Here is a 17,539-nt window from a genome sequence, read left to right as displayed (position 1 = left end):
TAAAACAGCAGAAACCCCCACAAGTGACCCCATTTTGTAAACTACACCTCTCAAGGAATTCATCTAGGGAAGTAGTGAGTATTTTTTAATTTTTAAATTTATACCATTGGGCAGTGAAAAAAGCATAATTATATTTTTACCACAAAAAAATGTTTTACCCTCAGATTTTACATTTTCACACAGGGCAATGGGTAAAAATGGTGCCGAAATGTGTCACACAATTTCTTCTAAAAGTGGCAATACCCCATATGTGGCTGTATCGTACCGCTCAGCCGTACGGCGAGATCTGGGGGGGACGGAGCGCTATTTGACAATTGGAGAACAAATTATTGTAGAATAGGCATTTGGATTTGGGAGCATGAAATTTTCTGAATTTCTTTAGGGGGGCAAGGGTCATTTTGCTTTTCCAGAGCCTTTCTGCTACCAGTAACTTGGAAGTCCCTTATATTTTTAACAGATGACGGACCTGAGTGGGGACTAGCTTTTTTTGAGGACTGAGTTGAAGCTTTTATTGGGAACATTTTACGTAACATTTATCCGGCGCTCTAGGCTGAGCACTTACATCGGGGTTTCCATCTAAATTTCCAAGTGATGTAATTCAGATGAAACCCCTGCGGGATCCATTCACTGTAATGAGGCAGCAGAGTTACTCTGGACTCCGTCTGGCCTCTGTTTAGCGGTGTCCTTTTTTTCAGAAGTGCACAAAACTGTGGCCAACCGCACTTTTATGCACGCCTAAAACAAATGACACCGTGGGATCACAGGCTAGACGGCGTCCACAGTGGCCTATATCTGCCTCATTACAGGGAATCTTCCATCATGGGTTCCGGCTGAATCACGTATTTCAGAGATTTACACGGAAACTCTGGGGTAAGTGCTCAGCGCAGAGCGCAGGATAAATGTGAGCAGAGCCTTACTGGGATCTTTGGGAGACATAATAAACAAATCAGTAGCAGGTGAAGAATTGGTTTTATTTATTTTTTACGCCGTTCCTCGTGCGGTATAAGTGATGAGATTACTTTATTCTTTGGGTCGGTGCGATTACAGAGATACCAGATTTATATTGGGTTTTTATGACTGACAGCTGTCACACACTAAAATACGCTTTTTTTGCAAAATCTAGTTTTTGCATCACCATATTTTGAGAGCTATAATTTTTCCATATTTCAGCCGACAGAGTCATGTGATGGCTTGTTTTTTGCGGGACGAGTTGACATTTTTATTGGTACCATTTTTGGGAACGTGACATTTTTTGATCGCTTTCTATTCCGTTTTTTGGGAGGTAAAATTAACAAAAACAAACAATTCAGGAATAGTTTTTTGAGGGTTTTTTTTATGCCGTTCTGCGTGTGGTAAAAGTGATCAGGCAGCGTTATTCTTGGGGTAAGTACGTTTATAGCGATACTACACTTACTGTATTTTTTTATGTTTTGGCGCTTTTACACAATAAAACAATTTTATAGAAAAAAATATTTTTTTTGCATTGCTTTATTCTGAGCGCTATAACTTTTTTATTTTTTGGCTGATGGAGCTGTATGGAAGCTTTTTTTTTGTGGAACAAGATGACGTTTTCAGCGGTACCATTTTTATTTCTATTTTGTTTTTTTGATCGCATTTTTTTCCACTTTTTGTTTGGCGATATGATGAAAAAGCATATTTTTTTGCTCCGTTTTTTATTTATTTTTATTATGGTGTGCACAGAAGGAGTTAATTAGTGAGACAGTTTTATAGCTCGGGTTGTTTCGAACGCGGCGATACCAAATGTGTACTTTTTTTGGTTTTGTAAAAATATACGGATTTATTGGTTTAATATTTTATTTATTTATTTTTATTTATTTTGTGATTTTTTTTTTTAATAGTTTAAAAACTTTTTTTTTACATTTTTACTTAGTCCCTGTATGGGACATTAATTTTTATTTTTCTGATCACTGATCTCATGTAATGTAATAGACATATATTACATTACATGAGATCTTCCCTGACTGTTTCAGTCAGTCTCCTTTCTGGCTCAGCTTGCAGGCTGAGCCAGACAGGACACCATATATGGCAGAGCTGGAGGCGGTCATGTGACCTCCAGCTGCCATAGCAACCCCAGGTCCTGGAAGGAAACGGAGGTCTTCGGAGAGGTAAGACGACCCCCTCTCCTCCTGCTGTCTCCTATATGCCGCGATCACTATAGATCACAGCATATAGAAGACAGCAAGGGGTTAACATCACTGGGACCTGATCTAATCAGGTCCCGATGATGTACCCTGTCAGAGCTAACGCTCTGCACCGGAATCGCAGCGCTTGCAGGACCCTGGGGGTCCTGAGCGCTGCGAGACCACCCACCGTTTTTAAACGTCGGCGCTGCACAGAGCCCAGCAAGCGCCGACGTTTATCTACAGTGGGCGGTCGGGAACCGGTTAAATAAAACCAATTTGTTTTTGATACTTTTTCTTTGGGGAAAACTCACACATAAAAACGCAGCGTACCCGTAAGATAAATTGACATCGCAAATTTAAAACACGCACTGCAGGTCTGTTTACACGGTGTAATAGAAAACAGCGGGCATGAGATTTCTATAAATCCAATCCATGTTGCTGGGACTATTAGATGCTTTGTTTTTTGCTCATTGCAAATATGCAGCATCAAAAACTCACCCAAAAACTCTTTGTGGAAAGAAAACCTAATTGTGCATTTTTTTTTTTTACATATTAGAGGTCATAAAAGGTTATTTTTGATATCACATTTACCATGTTTGGTCGGTTGTAAACCAGAACTTTTTCAGGCTTGTGTTGCACCATCTCGAGTGCTTTTTCTACAAGAGGAATGTATTCAACTTTCCTACCAGGCTCAATGCCAAGTGATGCAGTTACGATTAGTTTTGGCTGTGGAAAGACATTAATATAAAGATCACATATATACATGGAGTAAAAAAATGTATACATTAATTATAATGTTATTTGCTTTGTGGACAACAATCAATTGGGATCTACAAATTAGACTAAGGCCCAAAGTGAATATCTGATCAGCATCCTAAACTTACACCATGTTTCCTATTGTTGTTAATGGGCACATTTTACAGTCAAAAATTTTGTAGCCATGTCATATTAAATACATTTTACCTTTGCATGATCAATGCGCACAGATAACTCCTTAGGTGCGAACCCTCCAAATATCAGACTATGTATAGCACCAATTCTTGCACATGCCAACATGGTATACATTGCCTGGGGTATCATTGGCATGTATATAACAACTCTATCTCCAGTTTTGACTCCATATTTTGTCAGGACACCAGCTAGCTTGGACACCTGAAAAAAAATATAATTTTTGAGTTATGCATCTGTAGGCACAATTTTTTTGTTTTTTTAAATGAACCCTTACATTAACGTTGTAGTGATACGAAGAATAAAAATTATTGATCAAGAGAAATGGGGAAAATCCAGCATCCATTCCATGGATTGCTAATACTTTATTCTATTCCTTTAAAGAGAACCTGTCACCACCATTTGACCTATCTAAACTATTAGTATGGGCATACAGGTTATAGACTGCTGAGAATAGCGATCCCTGCATGCCTCATATCAGATGCATTGTTGTGGAGCAATCATCTTTTATTACTTTCGGTCAATGACCTCTTCCAGGCTATGGGGAGGATGTTGCCTGGAAGATAACTCTGCCTCCAGAGATTATTTTACACAAAGGAGGAGTTACCAGTGTGAAACAAGTAACTAACACAGAACAGGAGAAATTAAATTTGTCTTCTTGCAAACACCTTTTTTGCTTCTCTTCAGCTCTGCTGTATTACAGTAATACTACAACCCTGTCTACCTGTGAGCTGAAAGCTGAGAGGAACCTGCAAATGTGTCAGTTATAACCACACACAGCTCTGAAGTCAGACCAGACCATCACACATCACACTGGTAACTCCCCCTTCATGTAAAATAAGCCTGGAAGAGGTCATTTCTATAAAGTGATAAAAGATGATTTATCAACAAGACATCTGATATGAGACATACAAAGATCACGCTCCTCAGCAGTCAATAACCTGTATGCCCATATGAATAGTTTAGTTTAGATGGTCACCACATTTGACCTAATTCTCTTTAAGATACATGGTGACAAGACTGAACAACAAGTATAGCCTACGCATTTCGGCTTGTAACTTACTTATAATGCAATAGTATAATGACCCAGATTAAATTGCACATGCTCTCCCTAAGAACAAGCTCATCATTTCAGAATGTACCAAAATTAAAATAGTCATCAGCCATCACTATCACTATCACTTAAAGTATTGTGATGTATCTCTGCCAAGCAGACACAAATAACAGCATGAGCATTTTATATAGTTTCACTAATGTTTTGTTAAAGAGTCATAGCATTATACAGCTCTTGAACTATATTGCAGTAAAAGGTATTGTCCAGAAAAACATGGCTGATTTATTTTAGAAACTGTGCCACCCTGAACTTGGGCTGTGTGTGGAAATACATGTCAGCTACACTCATTTCAATAGAGCAGAGGTGCAATACTTGACACAATCCTTAGTCGGGGTGGCGCTGTCTTTTAAAGAAATCAGCTGTGCCTTTCGAATCATGGAAAACCTAACATCTGTTGGATAATAATCATGAGTTGAGCATAATATTTTATTCAAATTCAATTAGAATTCAACCTACTAGGATTTAATTCTGTACACAGAAAGCATGATTATACAAGGATAACAAGAACGTCATTGCAACCAGGAGAATGGTTTCCGGCATATGAACATATATACGCAGTGAAATCCCGATATTTATATTCTATGTTATACCGACTAATAGACAAGCTGTCACCTAAAGTAGAAGAAATGCCACAGTGTTCTTGTATTGTTAGGGCAGAACATGGTGTTAGGAATTGTGCTGAAGGACATAATATAATTGGTGCAAGGAAATTTTAGCCTTGTAAGTTTGACATTTGCTGATAAGCGCAGACAAGAAGAAACATAACAATCACAATTTCAACTATTTCTCAAATGATTCCAATTCACATGTATACCTTTTATGTAAAATAACTGAAAGGGAATCTGTGGCACCCCAGGGGTCTGGTTACCACAGTAATAGAGATATTATGTCTGAGAGCAAGTGGGAGGTTTCTCTGGTCAGGAGCCCTAAGCATGCAACACGGCCCACCCAGACCTGAGAGGGGAGGAATCTGCCCTTATAAACTGGGTCTGGGGCGGGATTAGTGAGTGAAGTCCCAGACAGAGACACAGTCAGGTCTGGAGGACAGCAGACACAGGGAAAGTGACAACAGGAGCTCTGTAGGAGCAGGAGTGAGTGCCAGAGGCTGGAAGCTAGATAGCTCGCCTTGGCTGAAGACACTAAACCCGGACACGGAGTCCGAGGCTGTGGGGACATCCAGGTCCAGCAGCAGAATCCAACTGGCAGGGGATTCCATGTCCTCTGGCCTTAGAAACCCGAAGGCACGGTCACAAGCAAGGGACCAGCACCGCCATCGTGAAGCGGAGGCTAACGGAAGGCCCCAAGTCACCGGCCATACGGGTGAGCACCACACGGTATACTCAGGGACGTGGGCTACTTCTACCCGCATAGAGCAAGGTAGCCAGGAAAGAGTGCAGATAGTCGGGGAGGCCTACAACTCCACCTGGCCAGGGGAGATCCTGCTTGCTCACAGACTGACCAGGCCCCTACTGCTAACCAGTACTCCAGGGAGGGTCTGCTTTATACCATCAGTAAAGACCCCGAACTGCAACACACGTCTCTGTGTTTCATCGCCGCACCAGCACCATCAGTCCTGGGACGCTCACACCATCACTCCCATCATCCACACAAGCTGCCCTGAGGCAATACTTCTCCCGTGGGGAGTTATCCCATACTCGGCTGCGCAAACAACATCAGCCTCAGCGGTCTGCAGCGCAGCGGCGGTCCCCACTGACTGCAATCCACGGGTGGCGTAGTCGGACACTTATTATAACACCAATAGACTGCCACTGGTTTGACCGCCCTGGGCACGGACCGGGTCACCGCCACGGAGGACTACAACCCCTAGCAATCCGGCTCCGGGTATCCCCCGCACAGCACAGGCCCAAGGGGCGCGTCAACTTTGGCGTAGTCGGCAGGATTTCGTGCCCGCAACCACCGGGTACTGCGTGCCTGAAAAAGACTTTTGAACTTACCTGTGGTGAAGTTTCCCGCCATCCGGAGCCGATTCCCACCATCAGACGCCATCTTGGACCGTTTCCCGCCGTCTTCTGCCTTCTTCCCGCCATCCGCAGCTGCTTCCCGCCTTCGGACGCCATCTTCGGGACGCCGCGCGGGAAGAAGAGGGGCGTGGATGCCTCCGCCCCACGCTCCGACGCTGCGTAAGGTCCTGGAAGGGAGGAAGAGCGACGCTGAGGTCCTCAACCCCGACGATCGACTGCGGAGCCGCGGCCTACGGAAGAAGAGCATCGCAAGGTAGGCCACGGTCCACTAGGGGGGAAGAAGGATGTCTGACACCGAGGGGAGCTCCACTGCCACAGCCACCGCCAGCGCAACCGCTGCAGCAGTCATGCCATTCACCATGCCCTATATCCCGGGGGCAACCTGGCTACCCCAGTACTCAGGGGAGTCACATACCCTGAGTGACTTTAGGGAAAAACTTGATAGCCTCTTCCAGGTATACCCCCTCACAGAAGAGCAAAAAGTGAGCATCCTGGTGGCCCAGCTAATCGGGGCAGCCCAAAGGGAGGTAAAGTCCTGGTCACCTGGGAAGAAGAGGACTGTCAGAGAGATACTAGCCCGGCTGAAAGACACATTTGACACCCGCACCTCAGCCGAAATAAAGCTCAGATTTTACGGGTGCAAACAGCGGGCACATGAAAGTATAAGGGACTATGCTCTAAACTTACAAGAGGCCCTGAGAGCCATTAAACAGGCAGACCCTGACAGCGTGGGGAATGAAGAAAAGCTGTTGACCGAACAATTCATTGAGGGTCTACTGTGCAATGCCCACCGAACCCAGTTGCGGGCAATGGCCTTACAGGACCCTGACCTGGACTTTGCACAGTTCAAGGACAGAGCCATCCGGGTGCTCCGAGAACCGGCACCAGGTGGCGCTGTGACCCACAGGCGCCCTGCTATCACTTACCACCAGGACGCGGCGCCCTTGTCTGCAGGGCCTTTGGGAGCTGATGCGCAGGCTTTGAACAATAACTCAGCTACAGACCTGCACCATCAGGTCCAAGAGCTGACTAAGAGCGTTGCCGCGCTAACCAGAACTGTGCAGTCTTTACAGGTCTCTTCTCCAGGAAAGATCCAGCTGGCATCCGGACCGGAGGACGTCCCGTGGCGCCGACTGAGGAGGACCCCACCGGCCAGAGGAAGACCCAGCGACAGATACAACGAGGACGGACGACCCATCTGCCGCCGCTGCAATCAACCCGGACATATGGCAAGGTACTGTCATTTAAAAGGGCACAACCTGGGGTAGAGGGCCAACCCCCAGGCTTAAGATCATCAGGCCCATCGAACTGGCGTGACAAATACGTAGGGGGACGTCCGGTCTTGCCTGTGGTACTGGATGGCATTCCTATGAGTGCCCTACTAGACAACGGGTCACAGGTCACCACCATCCCGTACGTGCTCTTCAAGCGATATTGGAATGACTCGGACATAACCCGCTACCCAGATGACGACCTGAGCATTATAGCCAGCAATGGTCAGCCCGTGCCACAGATAGGATTTAAGGAAGTGACCATCAAGGTCGGTAAAGTTGAACTGCCGGCACAAGGACTTATCATTGTGGACATTGACCGTCGCGAGAGTCACCCAAAAATAACCCTAGGTACTAACGTAATTGAAAACTGTCTTGCAGAGGTGATTCTTATTTTGCAGCAGGTTGCCAAGAACGCCAGTTCCAGCCAGCAGCGTGTGCTCCAAAAAGAGATCCGGGCACTAATGAAATGGCAACAGGTGGAACTATCTGGTGGTGAGATAGGTAGCGTGAGAATGTGTGACCCGTTCCCTATTGCCATGCCCCCGAAAAGTGAGATGATGATTTGGTGCCGGGCAGCTATTGGTCTAAGAGGTAGAGACTACCAAGCAATGGTAGAACCCGTCTACTCAGACAGTAGGCCCACCATTTTGACAGCACGGGGGATGGTCGATGTACGCCATGGGAGGGTGCCCGTCCGCATCATTAATATCGGGGAGAGAGAAGTATACCTGCCCTGTTATGCCACGCTAGCCAAATTGTTCACCATCAACCAGAACTCTGTACAGGCCGTGGAACCCTTGCCTCCATCTCAACCAGAGGAAGGCAACGGCTCTAAGAAACCAATGGAGGACTGGTGTCAGCAACTGCACTTGGGTACTGACTCCACTCCCTCACACCAAAAACAGGGAGTCTATCGGGTGGTTCAAGAGTACGAGAGTGTTTAGTAAACACCCGCTAGACTTTGGGCGAGTAAAGGGGGTAGAACATCACATCCCCGCGGGAGACTATCCTCCCATAAAGGAGAGATACCTACCCATACCCCCTGCACACTATCAACACGCCAAGGGGATGCTAAAAGACATGAAGGAGGCTGGGGTAATTAGGGACAGCTGTAGCCCCTGGGCAGCTCCACTAGTCTTAGTGAAAAAGAAAGACAACACCATGAGAATGTATGTAGACTACAGGAAGGTCAACCGTATCACAAACAAAGATGCGTACCCGTTACCAAGGATAGAAGAGTCCTTAGCTGCATTAAAATCTGCTAACTTCTTCTCTACTTTGGATCTCACTAGCAGGTACTGGCAGGTTCCTGTAGCAGAGGCGGACCGGGAGAAGACCGCATTCACCACCCCGATGGGACTCAGCGAATTTAACTGTATGCCGTTCGGGCTCTGCAACGCACCAGGAACCTTCCAACGGTTGATGGAATGCTGTCTGGGACACCGGAACTTCGAGACGGTCCTATTATACCTGGACGACGTCATCGTCTATTCCAAGACCTATGAGGACCATCTGGAACACCTGGCAGAAGTGTTTGAAGCCCTGGCAAACTATGGCCTAAAGGTAAAACCCTCGAAGTGTCATCTACTGAAGCCAAAGGTACAGTACCTGGGACACATGGTGAGTGCTGACGGAGTAGCCCCCGACCCTGACAAGATCACCGTGATTAAGGACTGGCCAAGACCATTCAGCATAAAGGAAGTGCGGCAGTTCCTCGGGTTGGTAGGCTACTACCGAAGATTCATTCCCGGTTTTACCAAGAAGGCAGCTCCTATGCAGGACCTCCTGATAGGCCAGTCCAGGAAGGCCAAAAACCAGAAGCCACCCTTCAAATGGGAAAAGCTGGAAGAGGAGTCCTTCCGCCAGCTGAAGATGGCCCTCACGGGGGATGAAATCCTGGCGTACCCTGATTACAGCCAGCCCTTTATCCTCTACACGGACGCAAGCAACATCGGGCTAGGAGCCGTACTGTCCCAGAACCAGCAGGGGAGAGAACGGGTAATTGCTTACGCCAGCCGAAAACTGCGACCCACGGAAAGAAACCCTGAGAATTACAGCTCGTTCAAGCTAGAGTTCCTGGCAGTGGTGTGGGCAGTAACCTAACGTTTCAAGCATTACCTTGCCTCTTCCAGGTTCACCATGTACACGGACAACAACCCGTTGACACACCTGGACACTGCAAGACTGGGTGCCCTGGAGCAGAGATGGAAGGCCCGCCTGTCCAATTTTGAGTTCACAATCAAATACCGGGCAGGACGCTCCAATACCAACGCGGATGCCCTGTCCAGGATGCCAAACCTACCGGACGAAGGGGAGGATCCAGAAGAATTGGAAGAGATCGAACTCCCTGCGTTCCACCGTCATGGGATTACCCAGTATTCCCACCGTGTGAGGGGCCAGCGATCCGCTACGTTCAACCCCTTACCCCACTACAACTGGGCGGAGACGCAAGACAGTGACCCCGTAGTCCGTCTGGTGAAGGAGATGCTGACCCAGGCTGACGCCCGCTTGGACCCAGAAGCTCCGGAAGAGACCAAGCAACTGTGGACGGAAAAGAGCAGACCGTTTCTCTACAAGGAGAAGTTGTGCCGCAGAATGGTCAATTCCCGGACACATGAACTGATCTGGCAGGTGGTGGTACCGAGACGGGACGCAGCTATGGTGCTGGAGGCCTACCACAATTGGGCAGGGCACTTCGGATGGAAGAAGCTGGAGTTCCTGCTGCGTGAACGGTTCTACTGGATAGGCATGAGAGGAGCCATTGAGAGGTGGTGTAGAGACTGTGGCCCGTGCAATCTAAGAAGGGACCGTGCCAGCCAGAGGACTCCCCTGCAGCCCATCATCACCAGGCAGCCGCTGGAACTGGTCGCTCTGGACCATGTTAAACTGGCTCCAAGCAGAAGCAGGTATGTCTACGCCCTAACCATCGTGGATCACTACTCCCGGTTCCTGGTGGTGGTCCCTGTCAAAGACCTGACAGCTCAGACAGCAGCCAGAGCCTTCCAGCTGCACTTCTGCCGCCCACACGGGTACCCGGACCAAGTGCTGACGGACGAAGGACCAGCCTTCGAAGCGGAGGTCTTCCAGGAGTTCTGCAACCTGTATGGCTGCAAGAAGATAAGAACAACGCCCTATCACCCCCAAACCAATGGACTCTGCGAGAAGATGAACCAGGTGGTGATAGATCTGCTAAAAACATTGCCCCTGGAAGAACGCAGTCTGTGGCCTGAGAAACTGCCCGATCTGGTGGACCTGTATAACCACATCCCGGTAGGTTCCACCAACTGTACCCCAGCTTACCTAATGCGAGCAAGACCTGGTAAGCTGCCTGTTGACCGGGATATGGGAGTCCTGATACCCGAGCACACCTCGCCAGAGACAGACTGGGATACAGAACGGCAGCAGCAGTACCGGAAAGTGCAGGAGAGCGTCGAGCGAAGTCTCTGTCAATCAAGAGAAAGGCAGGAGAGGACTTATAACCAACATGCTCCCGCTGTTCCCCTGGTACCTGGAGAGCAGGTCTTGAAAAGAAAAAGGCGGCTCCATAAGTTGGACGACCAATGGGAAAAGGACCCGTACACCGTACTGCCCTCAAGCCACAATAATCCAAAGGAGTACGTCATCAGCAAGGATGGAGGAGAGACCACAGCCACTGTCTCCAGAGACCGCCTGAAAAAGTGCCCCGAGAAGTTGCAAAGCACGGATGAAGATCAGGAAGACCCTCAACCCGTAGAAGAAAAGGAGGAAATGATCACCACCGTACTCGGAGACTTTCCCCGGTCCTGGACACAAGTAAACAACGCTATCGTGGTGCCCGTTCTCACCTTTCTCCAGCCTGCCCCTCAAGTGCCTACAGAAGACCAGGTAGAGCTGGAAGAGCAGCCGGCCCAGGAGGCAGAAGAATCCACACCAGCAGCCCAGGAGAATCAACCCTCTGCTGGTAGTGATCCTGCCGTGCCCCTAGTGAGCCAAAGAGTGCGCAGACAGCTGCCCAGCTTACCCATAACACCTCCTACACCCTGTAGTGCCGGACCAGTTAGTGAGCTCCGTAGGTCCACTAGAGTCACTAGAGGTCAGATGCCCGCTCGCTGGAAAATATAAACTAATGCACTGTAAATTTACCTGTTTCTTGAAAGTGTTTATGGTTTTTGTTGTTGCCTGTTATTAATTAGGTTTCTCAGTTACCCTGCAGATTTCTATGGACTAACAGGTTATGGACACTGGATAACCGGAACAATGCTTGTAGATAGTTGCACCTTGGTGCCTCTTGCGAAGACGGCCGCGGAAGAGAAAACCTGTCTGGCGTGGCCTACTTGCGGCCCAAAGTAGCTAGCTCCAGCCTTGCAGCCACGCCCAGGGCCAACGCAAGGGGTTTGCTTTGGACAGGTCCCCTACTTCGCTTAAGGCTTCACCTTGGGTGATATGGACACCCGGTTGCGGACACACCGTGACCTCTACAGACTAAAGCTTCTTGTAAAGATGTTATTGTGTTATTGTTATACCCTGCATTTATGTTTCTTTAAAAAAATGTGTTTAGTCCCAGAGTACTAAAATTTACTAGGGGGGAATGTGGCACCCCAGGGGTCTGGTTACCACAGTAATAGAGATATTATGTCTGAGAGCAAGTGGGAGGTTTCTCTGGTCAGGAGCCCTAAGCATGCAACACGGCCCACCCAGACCTGGGAGGGGAGGAATCTGCCCTTATAAACTGGGTCTGGGGCGGGATTAGTGAGTGAAGTCCCAGACAGAGACGCAGTCAGGTCTGGAGGACAGCAGACACAGGGAAAGTGACAACAGGAGCTCTGTAGGAGCAGGAGTGAGTGCCAGAGGCTGGAAGCTAGATAGCTCGCCTTGGCTGAAGACACTAAACCCGGACACGGAGTCCGAGGCTGTGGGGACATCCAGGTCAAGCAGCAGAATCCAACTGGCAGGGGATTCCATGTCCTCTGGCCTTAGAAACCCGAAGGCACGGTCACAAGCAAGGGACCAGCACCGCCATCGTGAAGCGGAGGCTAAAGGAAGGCCCCAAGTCACCGGCCATACGGGTGAGCACCACACGGTATACTCAGGGACGTGGGCTACTTCTACCCGCATAGAGCAAGGTAGCCAGGAAAGAGTGCAGATAGTCGGGGAGGCCTACAACTCCACCTGGCCAGGGGAGATCCTGCTTGCTCACAGACTGACCAGGCCCCTACTGCTAACCAGTACTCCCGGGAGGGTCTGCTTTATACCATCAGTAAAGACCCCGAACTGCACCACACGTCTCTGTTTCATCGCCGCACCAGCACCATCAGTCCTGGGACGTTCACACCATCACTCCCATCATCCACACAAGCTGCCCTGAGGCAATACTTCTCCCGTGGGGAGTTATCCCATACTCGGCTGCGCAAACAACATCAGCCTCAACGGTCTGCAGCGCAGCGGCTGTCCCCACTGACCGCAATCCACGGGTGGCGTAGTCGGACACTTATTATAACACCAATAGACTGCCACTGGTTTGACCGCCCTGGGCACGGACCGGGTCACCGCCACGGAGGACTACAACCCCCAGCAATCCGGCTCCGGGTATCCCCCTCACAGCACAGGCCCAGGGGGCGCGTCAAATCTGTCACCAAGTTTTTGCTATTTCATCGGCAGTGAGAGCACTGGAAAAAAAAGCAGCCATACTTGTAATACCATGTCCAGACACAAATCCATGGCAAACCTGCAGGTCACGGAGGATCTGCTGCATCCTGTTCTGTATTTCTGTCTGGACATGGCATTGCAAGTATGGTTGCCATTTCTCTAGTAATGTCTTTTATTGATTTTTGTCCTTTTTTTCCATTAGTAAATAGTTAATCTGAGAGCAGCATGATGTAGAGGCTGAGACCCTGATTCCAGGGATGTGTCATTTACTAGTCTGTGTGCTGTATGTTACACGCACGCCGCTAGGTCCAGATAGGGCGAGACGGGTTTCATGAATTCTTTGGGATCCTGGGGGAACCGTTACTCGGGCTATAGGCTGCAGCTTCTCTCAGGCACACGATAGATTAAATTGCTGACCAGACACATCTGACAAGAGTCTTTTTCAACAGTTTAACCGTGGAATTTAATCTGAAACATGGCCAGTGCAATTCAGGGATATTACAGCAACAATCTTCATTACAGTACAGTCTGAGTTTCTTGAGCAACCGGCTCCGGTAACAATACAGTAGTTTCTTTACAAGGCACAGTATTACAGTCTCTTCAGTAGCATAGATTAGATCTCTTAGCAGCACACTTCTATGCATACACAACCATAGGTTTTTCCTTCACAAGGACACAATAGTACACAGCATTCTTTATCCCACATGGAGATGGAGGGGGGGGGGGGGGTTTGATGAGGGTGATGATCCCTGTGACACAATTCCTTCCAGTCCTTAGCTTCCTGCCCGATAATACTCTGAACTGTTAATTCAGGGAGTTTATCTGACCTGTATTTAGTTTCTCTCCTGATCAGAATTCTGTTCAGTTGCCTTCTGTCACATACAGATAACACACTACCTTTCTCTTCGGCTTCAGCCAGACTACAATAGCAAGTTCCCTACAATCCCCCTGGGGCTCTGCTAAAACACTTCCTGCCTCCTGTGACTGTGTTAACCCCTCTAGTTGCTGGATGCTTCTAACGCACCACACTTCCTGTCTCCTGTGCTTGTGTTATTTGTAATAGTTGCTGGATGCTTTTGAAGCAACAGCACTACTTCTGCATGTCACATGTAGTGACAATACAATCAGTGTTTTTATCAGCAGGACATTATCACTGCCTGAATGGGCGTCAGGCTAGTCTGTGTAACCCTGTCCCTACCTCACTTAATTTATAAATCTAATTTACTTCTACAAGTTTTTAAATTAAAATTTGCAGTTTTTATACATATTAAGGTCATTTATGGTTAGGTTTTTAAGGAAATAAACTAATAGATTTATATATTATTTTTATTGTATCTAAAATTCTGCCCCTTACTAATTTTGGCAATTTACCACCCTCTCTGGTGGCTCATGAGGTTGCACATACTGTACATGAAATCTCTCCTACTTTATCTTAATCCTTATATACATTTTTTCATCCACCCCTCCCTCGTTCTGTTTTTTTCCCCCCTAAAGTATTATTTATTGTTAATAGGTGAGTGTCATAACTGATTTTTGTGGTGTTTTGTGTAATGTTTTTGGAATCCACTCATAATTTGTCAGAATAAATAAAGCTTGTCAAGAAAAAATGTTGAGTCATATGACACTATGAGTTTGTTTCTTCGCTCCCAGATTTCAATTGCACGGATTATTTAAACCTGCATGTGTGATTCTCTTGCCATGGTGGTATGTCCTGAAGAAGTGTGAAATTTCGAAACGCATTGATAGTCAAATGCAGATTAAGTGCAGTTTATCTATTCAACGGCTACTTCCGTCGAGGCAACGCAGGATTTAACTGATTCTTTTCCACTATTGGCATTTTGTATACTAGGCCGCCACGCCACGGATGGTTGGTGGGTTAGTAAGTGGTTGTTTTGTTAGTATGTTGCACCTGTACTGCCCCGCCTTTGTCATGGAAGAACTGCTGCATCCTGTTATGCATTTGTGTCTGGACTTGGTATTGCGAGTATGGCTGCTTTTTATTTCAGTGATGTCTTTTATTGATTTTTGTCCATTTTCAGTGAATAGTTAATCTGAGAGCAGTATAATGTAGAGGCTGAGACCCTGATTCCATGGTTGTGTCACTTATTAGGCAGAGTGCTGTAGTTTCAATACAAATCAGTGTTTTAATCAGCAGGAGATTATCATTGCTGTGTAATCCCGCCCCCACCACTGATTGGCAGCTTGCTGACAATGCACAGAGTACACAGGAGGCTGCCAGTCAGTGGTGTTATGCGCAGCCCAAAAGCTCTGCTACACCTACATCAAACAAGACAGGGATTGTATCCCAACTACACCAAGCAGCCCAGGAAGTGAGAAGTTCTTGAAGTTATGCACCTATCTACTGTACATAATTCCCGCCAAGTTACTGTTCAGTAAAAAAAACTGTTTGTTGGCTAGTGGTCTCCCTCATTGAATCTTTCAACTGGTCCTGGCCAGCCAAAGTCACTAGCATCATGTGGCCTGCAAGGGTGTAGTGGCCCCCACAGATGAAGTCCACACACCCAGCCAGGATCCCCATCTTCATGTAGCGTGCCAGGGTGTGAAAGAGGAATACCTTGCCGGCGGCCACCACGTTACATACTATTGAACATGGCCTTCCTCCTCATCTAGTATGTTCCATCACAATCATCCACCTTCCCTGCCCCGTTTTTGTTTAAGACAGTTATTGCTGGCTCTCAGCATTCCTTGCTTTTAGAATGAAAATCACTGGAGACAACTACTTTTCATGTTCCGCATTTCAGTGTAAAGTTGCTGCAAACAGCTACATATATCTTAGATATGGGGTTAACTGAAGGTAAAAAAAAAAACATCTGCAATGTATGAGAGTTTGTATAGGGAGTCTCATAGCAAAAAATGAGTCTTTTACTTCTTATTAAAAACTTATAGCATCTAGTCTCAATATAACTACCTTTTTAATTTGGACAAGTGGTGGGTAACAGAGGAATGCTGCTGTTGACTCATAACAGATGTGCCACAGATAAGGAAGTTTTATGCATTAACAAACTCTACAGTATTGGCTCATGAGGAGGTATGATGCTTAGTGGTTATTACTAGTGATGACCGAGTATGCTCGCCACTGCTCGGTACTCGCCGATTACTTGCGCGATGCTCGGGCGGGAGCTAGGGTCCCCGTCCTGCATGTCCGGCGCTATTTAGAGCACCAATCATGCAGGGATTGTCTGCCACTCACTGTAATGCCACAGCCATGGTGGTTGTGGCATTACAGTGATTGCCCAAATCGATGGGAACAGTGCTCACAGTGAAACATCACACATACATTAGATTAAAACATGTCAGTCACATATATAATATCTAAGTACAGTGACAGTGTTGGTTACTGTACTTGTCATTTAGTGTTAAAGGATTTATTAAAAAAAATAATAGTGTTTTCATGCACCTGTCTCTTTAAAAAAGCCAGCCGGCAATTCATCATCGGTACCCGACAATTTAGAACAGAAAGAATAGAGCATCACACATAGATTAGATAGATATTATATATGTGACCGACATGTTTCTAAGTACAGTGATAGTGTTGGCTACTGTACTTGTCATTTAGTGACAGCGTTCTGCTACGATCCAGCCTGTCATGTCAATGTAGCAGAGCTGAAGCTGTCCTGGGAACCATGGAAAGGTAAGGATGAGGTTGGTTTATTATTTTACTTTTATTGCAGAAGACATTGGCTTCAGCTGGAATGGGCAATACGGTATGTAGGGTTTAATTTAGAACATTAAAGGAATGTGTCTTTATTTCAATTAAAGGACTTTATTCTGGGTGTTTGTGGGGTTTTTTTAACTTTGACTATGGGGTTAGTAATGGGGGTGTCTTATAGACGCCTCTCCATTACTAACCTGGGCTTGATGTCAGCTGGCATTATAAGCTGACATCAACCCCAACCCTATTACCCCACTACCACCGCTACAGGGCAGTGGGAAGAGCGAGGCTAAGTGCCAGAATTGGCACATCCTATGGATGTGCCATTTCTGGGGCGGCTAACGGCTGGTGTTTCTAGCTGGGAGGGGGCCAATATTCATGGCACCCTTCCTGGGCTATTAATATCAGCCCCCAGCTGTCTGACTAGCCTTTGCTAGCTATTAAAATAGGGGGGACCCCACGTGATTTTGTTTTTGGGTCCCCCATTTTAATAGCTAGTAAAGGCTAGGTATTCAGCTGGGGGCTGATATTAGTAGCCTGGGAAGCTCCGTGGGTATTACCCCCTTCCCAGGCTTCAAACATCTGCCCCAGCTGTCTGCTTAACCTCAGCTAGAGACTAAAATTACGGGGAACCCCACGCCAATTTTTTTTTTAATAAATCCTTTATTTTAACACTAAATGACAAGTACAGTAACCAACACTATCACTGTACTTATTATAAATGTGACTGACATGTTTCTATCTATCTAATCTATGTGTGATGCTCTATTCTTTCTGAT

General features: G+C 46.9%; 1 protein-coding gene across 1 annotated transcript in view; it reads right to left on the bottom strand.

The window, feature by feature from the left end:
• ACSS3 (acyl-CoA synthetase short chain family member 3) overlaps window positions 1–17,539 on the bottom strand; it is a 137,744-nt gene that overhangs the window by 57,564 nt on the left and 62,641 nt on the right. Inside the window, exons 4-5 of the mRNA XM_073651614.1 lie at window positions 3,108–3,296; window positions 2,736–2,870 (exon numbers count right to left, since the gene is read on the bottom strand). Of these exons, the coding sequence (XP_073507715.1) occupies window positions 2,736–2,870; window positions 3,108–3,296 (324 nt within the window). The remainder of the gene's footprint in view (window positions 1–2,735; window positions 2,871–3,107; window positions 3,297–17,539) is intronic.

The sequence above is a fragment of the Phyllobates terribilis genome, unplaced genomic scaffold (genome assembly GCF_046119375.1).
Source record: "Phyllobates terribilis strain yellow unplaced genomic scaffold, ASM4611937v1 Scaffold_11__3_contigs__length_659146591, whole genome shotgun sequence".
NCBI lineage: Eukaryota > Metazoa > Chordata > Amphibia > Anura > Dendrobatidae > Phyllobates > Phyllobates terribilis.
Note: the sequence above shows the minus strand (reverse complement) of the source record. Positions and strands in the feature narration are given on the sequence as shown.